The sequence below is a fragment of the Eurytemora carolleeae genome, unplaced genomic scaffold, assembly GCF_000591075.1.
Source record: "Eurytemora carolleeae unplaced genomic scaffold, Eaff_2.0 scaffold31, whole genome shotgun sequence".
In the NCBI taxonomy this organism is placed as follows: Eukaryota; Metazoa; Arthropoda; class Copepoda; order Calanoida; family Temoridae; genus Eurytemora; species Eurytemora carolleeae.
The window spans coordinates 427,228-439,458 of NW_019396511.1; the positions used below are offsets into that span (position 1 = coordinate 427,228).

Consider the following 12,231-nt stretch of genomic DNA (forward strand, 5'->3'; position numbering starts at 1 on the left):
TGTAAAGACGATTTCAAGGTTAAATTAAATCTTCTGCCTTGTATAATATTTGTATGTCTTACAATTGCAGGGAATCATGAATACAAGGAAACAGATAGTTACAGTAAAATCTCAAGTCAAATCCTTGGTGGGTATTTAGATTTAAGCTTTGTATGTTGGTCATAAACCTTTGACCGATTTGATCGGGGAACTCGGTAAAACCACTATAGAATGTTCTTGGCTTGGTTAAAAAGTTCCAGGTTAAATTGGTTGACTTTTGGGGAAAACTCAAAGGCAAAGCGGGGTTCCCGGTTCCCAATCTAGTAAAATATGATTGAAATAATAGCAGTATTTAATTTACAAATTCTATAGGTTTTAACTGTTAGAATAAAAGAATAGAAAAATGAAGTTGCCTACAGTGGAACCAATTAATCTGGAATATGAAGACGACTATTTTGACTCAAGGTATCAAGGTCGATAAACATGAAACCTGAAACTGTGCAATTTACACATTTCATTTAAGGTTGATTTAAGCTCCTGGTAAAGCTCTTTGCTTTACAACAACGTCAAATACAAATTAAGTTTCATTAATGTCGTCTTCTTATTCCAAAGTTTTATAATTCCTACGATATCAACAGGTTATTTTATTTTAATTTATCTTCTAAACTTGTTCAAAACAAAACTTACTTGAGATTTATACTTTCTTTTCCCCGCCTTGACTCTGCGTGATCCAAAATGTCATCATGGATTAAAGAGGCAGTATGGATCATTTCACTAAATAATATGCATTAAAGAGGCAGTATGGATCATTTCACTAAATATTATGGATTAAAGAGGCAGTATGGATCATTTCACTAAACTTTATGGATTAAAGAGGCAGTATGGATCATTTCACTAAATATTATGGATTAAAGAGGCAGTATGGATTATCTTACTAAATATTATGGATTAATGAGGCAGTATGGATCATTTCACTAAATATCATGGATTAAAGAGACAGTATGAATCATTTCACTAAATATTAAGGATTAAAGAGGCACTATGGATCATTTCACTAAATATTCTGGATTAAAGAGGAGGTATGGATTATTTCACTAAATATTCTTGATTAAAGAGGCAGTATGAATCATTTCACTAAATATTATGGATTAAAGAGGAAGTATGGATCATTTCACTAACTTTAAAAAACTGAATGTAATCTCAGAATTTTCTCGGATCAGTTGAACAAATTAAGATTAATTCGTGCTTCTACATTCGAACAACAGATCATGAAATCCATCTTTATATTCTGCACTGCACACACTGCTGTATATGAACCATCAGGTAGCAAGTCAAACACCTAAATTTTTTCTTTGGAATATATTTTTTTGCAGTCTGCTGAGTTATATTCTAAAGTTTCCGAATATGCCACCTAGGGAATATTGAGGAAATCTAATGAATTGATTAAATTGTAGAAATCAAGTGCATTTTCAGGTTCTAAAATAAAACGTAACTGTATTTTTTTGGCTTCTTCTGCGTTTTTTTAAAAGATTTTTATAGAACCGTAAATGGCAAAGTCCCCAAATTTTTTTAATTTTCCGTAACAGTTATAAGACATGTTTTAGCAAAAATCAAAGCCCTATGTGAACTTAATGACTGCCTAAATACTGCCTAAAAGAGTCTTTTTGAAGGGAAATCAGTAAAAATCACATAAAAAAACTTTTGTATGCTGCATTTAAACAGTCAGGCAGTTGACTTAGAGCTTTGATCTTTTGCTACAATATGTCTTTTGGCTGTTTAAGAAAAGTTCCAAAATTTGTTAATCATGGTTAAAAACATAGACACAGGACGCAGATCAAAGTCGTATATATATGATTTTAGAACTGTAAATGCACTTTATTTCTTAAAAATGGATTTACTCAAAAACCACTAGGTGGCATTTTCTGAAACTTGAGATTAGAGCTCAGTAGACTGCATATAAAAATATTCCAAAGAAAAATTTGAGGTGTTTAGACTTAAAACCTGATGGTTCATTTCAGAATTGTGTGCAACGACTGTATCTTCTACATTTCTGACCATATTAAAGTTTCAAGGGTAGCGTTGTAAATCGGGCATTGCCATCCTTGCATGAAGGGTCATTTGAAATTACGCTTACAGTTTCTTTAAGAAAAATATATTAATCCAGTAATGGAACAGGGATTATAGGTTAATTGACTAAGAATTGGCTGATTACAAAATGTCGGTTAACTGACCTAATTAGAGCAACTTTTCTCTGGTTACTTAATGCTTCTTGGTCTGATCTAAAAAAAGATTACATTAGTTAAAAAAAGAGAATTAAAGAGAGTGTTTGCGAAAAATTAGAATGCACATTGCTGTGTTTGCTTTTACTAATTCATATATGGAATATTGTTAAACCTAAAAACAATAAGTATAAGAATAAGAATAACAACATAAATACCTGTTAGTATGTAAATTATAAGCATGTCCGATGCACAAAGATATCAAGGGTCGCAAAGATTTTCCTTTTCCATCAAAATAATAAAGAGACATTTCACCAAGCTCACTCTCACTAATAAAAACAAAATTAAGAAATCTGTAAAGAAAGGCTCATTAAACGCCCCCCCCCATCGCCGCCACGGGGGGGGGGGGGGTAACATGTTCGATGTTCCCTGTTAAATACTTCACACAAAAAATACATCAAGATTGTACTAATATAAAAAAGATTATTATATCGCACTTTATCTTCTACTTTGCTAATTGGACAAAAGATACTTTTTTCTCAGGTTTATCAGTTTCAAACGCAAAATCCTTAATGGCATTTATTATAAAAGCGAAGACGACACTCAACACTTTTTACCTTGTAAGATCTCTTAGTAGTTCTGCGTGGATCTCTTGCATCACCGAGCTGAAAAAAAGCAGAATCAAATTTTTAACAATACAAGCGATGTTTATTAAAATAAATTTTTTCTTAATTTAAAGATTAAATTAAGTCGAAATAAATTTTTTTTTCATTTCATAACCATGAACTGCATAATGAATTTTTTGGGCATTAAGACCTGCAAATAATGTACCTTAAGTCTGAGTGGAGAAGGATGAAGGGATCAGAAGAACTAGATGAATCTACAACGTCTAAATTTCAAATAATTCTATATTTCAGAACATCTATTTTTCTAAAATAATATCCTTACCTGTGTTTGTATGAGAGTAAGGACTGGATACTGACATTAATCTGAGTTGAAAACAATTTATGGATATTTAGTTTATATTTAGTTTATAAAAAATACACTTGAACTCTTATTTTGTTAACTTTATTTAAAATTCGGTGATGGTGATGGACCAAACCTCTGTAAAGTTAAAAAGGAAATGATACTTCCACATTTATTGAAAATATATTTCGGTCTGGGTTGACCGTCGTCAGTTCTTGAGATAGTTTCTGAAGCATCTAAAGGGGGGGCCATAAAGATATACTTTTCTTAAAAAATTAGATTTAATTTTTCATTTTAATACTTTATATTGCATTGAAACTTGTGCTCCGAATAAACAAAATCAATATTATCTTTGCAAAATTATGAAAAAGTTTTAATATTTTAGTAACGCAATAAAAAAGTGAATCTGTGTTAAAACATGTTTTCCCTTCTGTTGCTAGTTATCTTCTTACACTGCGAAGATTGTAATATTAATCCGCCACATCTCACCATTCTAATCAATTAAATAATCAATGAATTAATCAGTTTAAACATGTCAATTAATCATTCAGAAGAATCAAACGATTCATGTTAGTCAATCAATCAATTACTATTAGTCCCTCAGTAAAAAATCTAAATAAATCATTTAATAAATTCAATCAACGAAAAGTATCATTCACTAAAATAACTCAATCTAAATCTCATATATCAAATATACTTTTTAAATATTACATTACATTTATCAAAACTACACCCAATCATCATGAAACATCAACCGATCATTAAATCATTTAAGCATTTAACTGGAGCAATCAATTATCAGTCAGTCGATCACTTGATATAAAAATCGATCCATCAGGTAGCCATTAAATGGATAAAAGAATTTGCCAGCAATTGAATTAATCAATCAATCGATCCGGCCATCAATTAATCAATAAATGAACAGCGATTAATCAGTCAGTAAGAAACCAATAAATCCATCACCGAAAAAGTTATCAATGAATTTATCAATGAATTTATTAGTTAGTCAGGAAATCAATTAATCAATCAATCCATCATTTATTCAATAAAACATTATATCAATTAATAACTCAATAAATCAAAAAGTAAATTAATTAATTATACAATCACTAAATCCCTTACACCATAACCAGACAAAAAATAAATCAGCCAAGCAACAAATCTAACAATCTAATCAAACACTCAATCAATCAGCAAATCAGTGACCTGATCAATCGATGAATCCTCTGTAATTACCTAACAGGTAAAGATGGTGGAAAGCTTCCAGTTCTAAGAATACAACTTAACCCTCGACCTAAACTAAGCATTCTTCTGAAAACAATAAAAAAACTTGAAGTACATAAAAATACACAAACAATCACAGCCTTGAGAACTCTTGTGAAACTTGGAAGGATTCTCCATGAAAGGTTTTCCTTCCATATATATGAATGTAAAAAAGTGAAACATGAAAGTTTAAAGATTTAAAGCCTTGCGAATTCTTATGAAACTTGGAAGGATGAATTTATGAAATTGAAAAAAATCTCCATATAAAAAGATCTAGCACATTTTCATTCCATATATATTATATAAATATAAAAATGTGAAACATTAAAGGGACTGTAAGCGTAATTTTAAGTGACAATTCATGCAAAGATGACAATGCCCAATTCACCACAGTGACCTTAAAAACTGATCAAGCCTGAATTAAATATCAATGTTTATGATTTTGATAACTATTTATTTTCAATTGTGACTTCTGCATGAAAACATACAGAACATTTTCACGATTAAACATTTTCAAGCTAGGAAAACGACAATATCTCCCACATAAGGGTACTATTGTGAATCGGGCATTACCATCTTTGCATGAAGCATAACTTGAAATTACACTTACAATCCCTTTTATTACATTTAACCGTGAAATTTTTACATGTTCAAGATATTTCTAATTTGAAATCGTGAATGAGAATATGTTCTAGTTCCACCATGAGAGTAGACCTAATCCAGGCTCGTTTATCGTAGCAGTAACAGCATACGGCGGTAATCGTTCTTCCTGGTATAAAATATAATCTTCAGACATTTTAATATTTACTGCCATTGACATTTCGCCGGATATTAACTATTTAACGGTCTGATAACCATTTTTTTAGCAATTAACTTGATTAAGTTATTTTAAATTTATAAAATCAAACTCTTTTCAATTAAAATCAACTAAGATCTAAGAACATGCAAAATGGATGATCTAGTTTTTTTTGTTACCTGCTGGCCCTCCTGTTCACTATTCTCCTGTTTGGGTCCCAAATCTAAAATATTATTTGTTTTAAAATGTACAAAATCTAGTTTGTTCTCCAGGTTTAAGAAACATATCCCCCGGGCTCGGAACGACCCTGGTTATACCTGTAAATGTCTCTGAGACGACTCTAAACCTTATTTGTTCACCAGGATCAAGAAACATATCATGGTGTCCGTCCTCTACAGGATACTCCCACACCCATACACTCTCATTCTCCTCATACCTACACAACAATACTGGGTTAAAGGGACAGTTCACGTTATTCTAAGTGACTCTTTATTCTAAAGATCGAGTCTAAATTCCAACTTTATCTGAGCAAAAATAAAGAAGATATCCTTTTTTTCTAGCTAAAAATTGTTAATGTTGAATTGCAGTTTCTAAGTGAATGTGAGTTGAGGATTTATGCAGCACAGATGATGAAGGAAATTGACAGCATTGATCTGTTTTTAAGATTTAAAAACAACGATATCTTAAATCTTTTTCTCTTCGTTACTCATTTTATTTAAATTTTTATTTTGCAATGTTAAACATATGACAATCTCTCAACGATTTTTAACACGTGTCCTAAAAATTTTACGATTAAAAAAAATATTTTCAGACATGTAAAACATCAATAAAAATAGAATATTATTGGAATTTCAATTGCTTTTAATTTCATCCCTTTTATCTCATGAATAGCATTTTTTTGTTTGTTTTTTATAATAATGGTAGAGCTATACATTTGCCAATTACTATTTTGGGATGAAGATCTTTTTTTGAAACCTAATTTTGAATTTAACAATGAATGCCTAGACAAGTCAATATCAATTTGTAAATTTATGTTGATCACTGAAACTGGTGAGGAGTAAAAACTTTTAATGTTTTTAACGATCATTTTAAAACGCTCGATTTCTGTTTCATTTTTCCGCTTCATATCTTTTAGCTGTTAGTGGTGTGCCAAGAGCATTATTAATTCTACAAAAACGAGCCAAATTATAGCCTATCACTAACTATGGCACAAACCTGGAGGGATGTTGCAAGCAATCCCCCGGGATGAAAATATCGTCGAAGAAGCCGAGCGTGACGGTGACGCCCTCTCTTGAACAGGATTTGATTTTACCAACCAACACCTCCTCTTTGCAGGGTCTGCAGTAGGAATATAATTAAATTGGGGGAAGATAATGGAAAGAAAAGTAGGGAAAAATTGTCAAGGGTGAAAGTCCTAATTTTACTTTGAAAACAATTAGACAATGGAAAATAAGTGATTAACCCATAAACACCCATGAAAAAAGGATAAAAAAGGGTTACATTAAAAACTCAAAAATTCCATTGATGAGGCTATAGTATTGATTAAAATGCAAAATTCTAATTATATTTCACCTGAAAACTAGCATCCGGAATCTAACTTTCGTATGGGCAGAGCCATCACCTAGATAAAAATACAAATGCTTGCTTTATGTTTTTTATTCATGTACATATATGTTCTAGAAAACGTTCATTGCACCCCCTGCCAACCACCACTTGAATCTAACTTTTCAACAAAAATAAAACACACCCATTAATTTTTAACTTTATCAATTTATTTATTTATAATTTTTTTATGAAACAAATTAATTGATACATGTATTTAATGCAGACTGCAGATACTCATTTTTCCAATCTTCTTGTTTCCTGGCTGTCCTGTTTTGCTCATTCAATTAGCTGCATACCCCCGCCCCCCCAGGAGGGTTAATATGCAGTTTCGAGAGCTGATCAGGCAATTTGTAGTATTCTAATATCAGCTCTTGAGTTTCTATATTTATTCCAGTTGTTTTTGATATCGGCCATCTATTCAGGTTTATTGCTGACATTGTTGTAATGAGAACTTCCCTTTGTCAGCTGCAAACACACCCATTAATAAAACTAGCTTTTTAGATTGTCTGCTTTAACCCAATAAAAACTCTAAAGCGGCTCAACCAAACGAGCCAATTTGAGAGGTCTAAAAAAAAAACGGCCATCTGATGTTTATTTTTAATTCTATCAATGTAAACAAAAAAATGTATCAAGATGACGACTTAAAAAGTAACCTTATTATCTAAAATCATTACAAGAAAAAATGGCGCGAAATGTCCTAAAAGCCAAAGGTCTAATACAGTCGTCGTCGCATATATCAATACAATGAAGACGACTTTTGATTATGATTTATATCAACCTGTTATCCAGCATGGATACCCATAACCATAAAGGTCAAGAGAAGCTTGCAATTAAAAGAGCTTATCTTTCAGATTTTTATTTACTTGATCCTTGAGAGGTAATTCTCCATCTTCCATCTAGGAATGTTGAGAATGTCTTGATTTCTTCATGTGTGGTCTGCTATAGTTTTTCTCAAATCAGCAGCCACTCCATTCTCAATGATTCTTATCATACAGTTGTTTAAACTGTAGAGGATTATTTGCATGTTTAACATCATGGGGTAAAGAATTCCATAACTCACTGACTAGGTGCGAGAAAAAATTCTTCCTAATCTCTAGTCTAGTGACAGGTTTTGCAAGATTAAAACTATCTTGATTTAATCTTGTGATTTGCTCTTATTTCAACTCTTTCTAAAACAACAATGCACTTTAGTCCATGGATTTCAGACACAGGATGCAAACTCAAGATAACAGCGAACATATTGTTCATAGAGTCTAATAAAGGTGAAACGGTCGCTGAAATGGAAGGGTCTTGTCATTTTATCTAAGACTTGGTTGGCCTTCTGAGCAACCTGTGCACAGTCTTTAGATGGTTTTAGATTGTCAGTCACCAGTACTCCAACATCTTTCACTTCTGAAGAACTGATCATAGGGATATTACTCATAGTGTACTGATGCTTGGGATTGTTTTTGTTAAAACCGATATCAATGCCACTGAATTTAAATCTGATTTAATTGACGCTTATAATCAATGTAGTGTAATTTCTGTTAAAACTGAACGAAAACAGATATGTATAGCTTTATTTTATCGACCCCACAATTTAAATAATGAGAATGATAAAAAAGAAAATAATAGACAATGTAATGTCATGAGAAGTTTGTCTAAACTATAACTGGTGATTTTAATTATTCCGACATCAACTAGACCTGTATGTCCGGCTCTAACAAAAGTAAAGATTTTATTGAAACTGTTAATGATTTGTTTTTATTCCAACATATTGAATTTGCTACACATAGAAGTGGTACTATGCCTGATTTAGTATTGTCAAGTTACCCTAATTTTATCATAGTTGTTGAAAATTGTGAATCTCTTGGATCAAGTGATCATTCTATGATTATGTAAAGATTTAAAGTTAGTATAATAAAAGTTAAAAAATAAAAAAAGTAAAGGACTGGAAAAAAGCTGATTTTCAAAGTATAAATGATGAAATTGCTAATTTAAACTGGAATGAACTTTATGTAAACCTGGATACCCAAAACTTTTGGGACACTTTTAAAAGTAAGTTAGATGAAATAGGTGTAAAAAATGTTCCATTCAGAAATGTAAAAAAGATTCCAAACCATTATGGATGCAAAAAAATCAGATGAGATTATTAGTTCGTAAAAAAGAAGTCTATGGAAAGTTTATACAAAAACTGAAGATTATGAGCACTTGCAAGCATACAAAAATGTTAAAAGAAATGTAAAAAAGCAGTAAAAAATGCCAAAAAGCACATTAAAAAAAAACTGAAAGTGAATGATGTCTTAATAGATGAAGACAAAGATATTTCTAAAAATATTTGAATGATTTTTTAGCAGTGTTTGTACAGCGGAAGATTTACTGAATATACCATATTTATCTCCTATTAAAGATGACATTTTTAGATTGAAAAATATGCAGTTTGAACATCTAAAAATGTTAGCCAAACTGAAAAAAATGAAAGAAGCAAATTTAACGCCTTTTTTCAAAAAAGGGTCTAAATTTCTATGTGGAAATTTTAGGCCAGTATCCTAAGTTAGCATCATCTGAGACTATAGAAAATTAGTCATTAAGCATTACTGTTATTTCCCCTGTATCACTAGTTGGGACTCTATTAGTCTTTTTAGGGTCCTATTAGATGTTTTTGATTTTATGTAGGAATTTACATATCGCTGATTTTTATTATCAAGGGAAATTTTCTTCTCTAAATTTCTTTATGAGTTTCTGATAGTGTTCTGAAGATGTTTACGGCAGACTTTATAGTCATCTAGATCTGAGAAGGATTTTGTCACTTTGTACTTTTGCCCTAATCTTGCCTATAGTCTTATAATTTCCTTATTGAGCCAAAGAGGTTTATTTGGGTTTCTTCTTCTCTTCTCATGTTATTTTAGTAAAAATTGTAAAGAAAATTCTTCGCACCTATGATATTAGCTTTTTCCCAGTCATGGAAGGTACAGTTTGTTCAGTTATATTGATTTGTTTATCACATAAAATCATAACATGATCACTATTTCCAATTCTCCCAATATCCTCAATGTTGTGTATGCTGATAGGAATGATTAGAGTAAATTATGCGGAGTGTTTTTTTGCTTGAATCTATAAAAGCTTATTAACAGTCAAAACTTTTTAAAAAAAATTGTCTTCATTGTATTGATATAATTAGTACAAAAAATACCTGGAAGAATGTGTGATTCTCCAACTTCAAGAATATCAAAGAGTGAGATACATAGTCCAACATTAATCATCACTCTGTTGGACAACTTATAGTTTAACTCGTTCTTAATCTGATCCTTAAAAACAAAAATTGTTGGGAAAAGGGAAGGGTGGTTAACTGTAAAAATTCTTAAAACCATACACCACAGATCAAAATCATTTTCTTTTAAAACATTTTGTTTTTTTCCTAGAAAAGGATTCACTATCAATTTTATGCCTGACCACTAATTTTAAGTTATTTTGTAATTATTTTAGGGTTATTATTTTAGGACAGTCTATTATAAGTTATTTTGTATTATTTTAGGGTTAGGTTAAGACAATTTCTGGACCGAGTGCTGCGGCTAGGACAAGATAGGGGGCCGAGCGCCGCGGCTAAGACAGGCTTGGGGGCCGGACGCTGCAGCCACATGACCAATTGACATGTGTTACATATGAGATCTATGTGCAAAATTGATGGGAGGAAGGCGGGTCCTAAAATCACATACTAGGTAAGTACCGGTTTGCTAACTGTATTAAAAGATTGTGTTTCTTTGAGGAGCGCATAGAACCACATAAATATAGCTATCAATCAACCCCTCAAACTAACCTCTAAAGATTTGTCGAACCCTCTAGGATGCAGCTTTACGATGTTCTTTAGTTCAGATAAAACAAACATTTTCGCCTTATACCTTATAAAATAAGATTTTTTTAAAAAGTTTGTTTTAAGTTTTGATGATAAACACACGTAGACTGTTTTCATGACATGCCATGATTAGATTTTAAGTAAATTTTTATCTAGATCATGTTTGACCTGAGTATTTTTCTTAACCATTAGGTCATAAAGTGCAACGTGAATATTAATTCAGAAAAAGATTGTTGTTAAAAAACTAATATTATATAAAATAAACAGAACGCGGCGTTTGCGCTTTACAGACGGTTAAAAGAGAAGACGACTTATTTCTCACAATTAATTAAAATAATCCCCGTTTTTAAAAATTATTCACATAAAAAGGGATGTTTCGTTTTTCATGATTTTTGTTTGATAATCAATTTTGAAGTACTTAGTTTATTTAAATTTAAATTAAATTAAATTTTACGTTTTCTGTCCCTCTATCGGCGGTTTTTATAACTATTGCTTTCTCCCGTTTTGATAGTGTACACTTGATGTCAGCCCAGCAGTGACGTCAGGTTCGCGGATTAGAAAGGATGGAAATATCCTACACTTGTTTACAATATTTATATATATCCAGTTAACAACAAGTGCAATGATAAAATGTCCGTGATATTGTAATGATGATACGATTGCTTTGTGTTTAATGAGGTTCAATGCCATATCTGTATCCACCCCCCTCTACAATGAATTCATGTAAATCTTCGAACAATTTGATACTCTCTTGTAAAAGTTAGTATAATAAAAGTTAAAAAATAAAAAAAGTAAAGGACTGGAAAAAAGCTGATTTTCAAAGTATAAATGATGAAATTGCTAATTTAAACTGGAATGAACTTTATGTAAACCTGGATACCCAAAACTTTTGGGACACTTTTAAAAGTAAGTTAGATGAAATAGGTGTAAAAAATGTTCCATTCAGAAATGTAAAAAAGATTCCAAACCATTATGGATGCAAAAAAATCAGATGAGATTAGTTCGTAAAAAAGAAGTCTATGGAAAGTTTATACAAAAACTGAAGATTATGAGCACTTGCAAGCATACAAAAATGTTAAAAGAAATGTAAAAAAGCAGTAAAAAATGCCAAAAAGCACATTAAAAAAAAACTGAAAGTGAATGATGTCTTAATAGATGAAGACAAAGATATTTCTAAAAATATTTGAATGATTTTTTAGCAGTGTTTGTACAGCGGAAGATTTACTGAATATACCATATTTATCTCCTATTAAAGATGACATTTTTAGATTGAAAAATATGCAGTTTGAACATCTAAAAATGTTAGCCAAACTGAAAAAAATGAAAGAAGCAAATTTAACGCCTTTTTTCAAAAAAGGGTCTAAATTTCTATGTGGAAATTTTAGGCCAGTATCCTAAGTTAGCATCATCTGAGACTATAGAAAATTAGTCATTAAGCATTACTGTTATTTCCCCTGTATCACTAGTTGGGACTCTATTAGTCTTTTTAGGGTCCTATTAGATGTTTTTGATTTTATGTAGGAATTTACATATCGCTGATTTTTATTATCAAGGGAAATTTTCTTCTCTAA

The 12,231-nt window shown here is 31.1% G+C and overlaps 2 protein-coding genes across 4 annotated transcripts in view; both read right to left on the minus strand.

The window, feature by feature from the left end:
- Positions 1-11,796, minus strand: part of LOC111704658 (decaprenyl-diphosphate synthase subunit 1) — a 15,577-nt gene extending 3,781 nt beyond the window's left edge. Inside the window, exons 1-10 of one of the 3 annotated variants that reach the window (XM_023476959.1) lie at positions 11,792-11,796; positions 11,153-11,156; positions 4,401-4,477; positions 3,592-3,657; positions 3,147-3,187; positions 3,030-3,087; positions 2,816-2,863; positions 2,417-2,527; positions 2,211-2,258; positions 667-753 (exon numbers count right to left, since the gene is read on the minus strand). In XM_023476959.1, the coding sequence (XP_023332727.1) occupies positions 667-753; positions 2,211-2,258; positions 2,417-2,527; positions 2,816-2,863; positions 3,030-3,087; positions 3,147-3,187; positions 3,592-3,657; positions 4,401-4,471 (530 nt within the window). In that variant the 5' untranslated portion in view covers positions 4,472-4,477; positions 11,153-11,156; positions 11,792-11,796. Of the gene's footprint in view, positions 1-666; positions 754-2,210; positions 2,259-2,416; positions 2,528-2,815; positions 2,864-3,029; positions 3,088-3,146; positions 3,188-3,591; positions 3,658-4,400; positions 4,761-5,037; positions 5,129-11,152; positions 11,157-11,791 lie in introns of those variants that run through there. The other 2 variants (XM_023476960.1, XM_023476958.1) reach the window with 2 other exon arrangements.
- On the minus strand, positions 5,099-10,848 carry LOC111704662 (DNA-directed RNA polymerase III subunit RPC8). The gene is made up of 8 exons (XM_023476973.1): positions 10,829-10,848; positions 10,625-10,706; positions 10,001-10,115; positions 6,796-6,844; positions 6,439-6,561; positions 5,541-5,659; positions 5,403-5,446; positions 5,099-5,196 (listed from the first exon to the last, which is right to left on the minus strand). The coding sequence occupies exons 2-8, from the start codon at positions 10,691-10,693 to the stop codon at positions 5,119-5,121; spliced, it is 597 nt and encodes a 198-aa protein (XP_023332741.1). The 5' UTR covers positions 10,694-10,706; positions 10,829-10,848; the 3' UTR covers positions 5,099-5,118.
- Positions 11,797-12,231: the final 435 nt, after the last annotated feature.

Bases quoted from the DNA above. Each gene is read 5' to 3' on its own strand.
- LOC111704662 (XM_023476973.1), bottom strand. From the start codon at position 10,693: ATGTTTGTTTTATCTGAACTAAAGAACATCGTAAAGCTGCATCCTAGA. The intron at 6,562-6,795 runs GTGAAATATAAT...TTCCTACTGCAG, and splicing joins TTCCGGATGCTAGTTTTCAG to ACCCTGCAAAGAGGAGGTGT. The intron at 5,447-5,540 runs GTATAACCAGGG...ATAATATTTTAG, and splicing joins CGTCTCAGAGACATTTACAG to ATTTGGGACCCAAACAGGAG.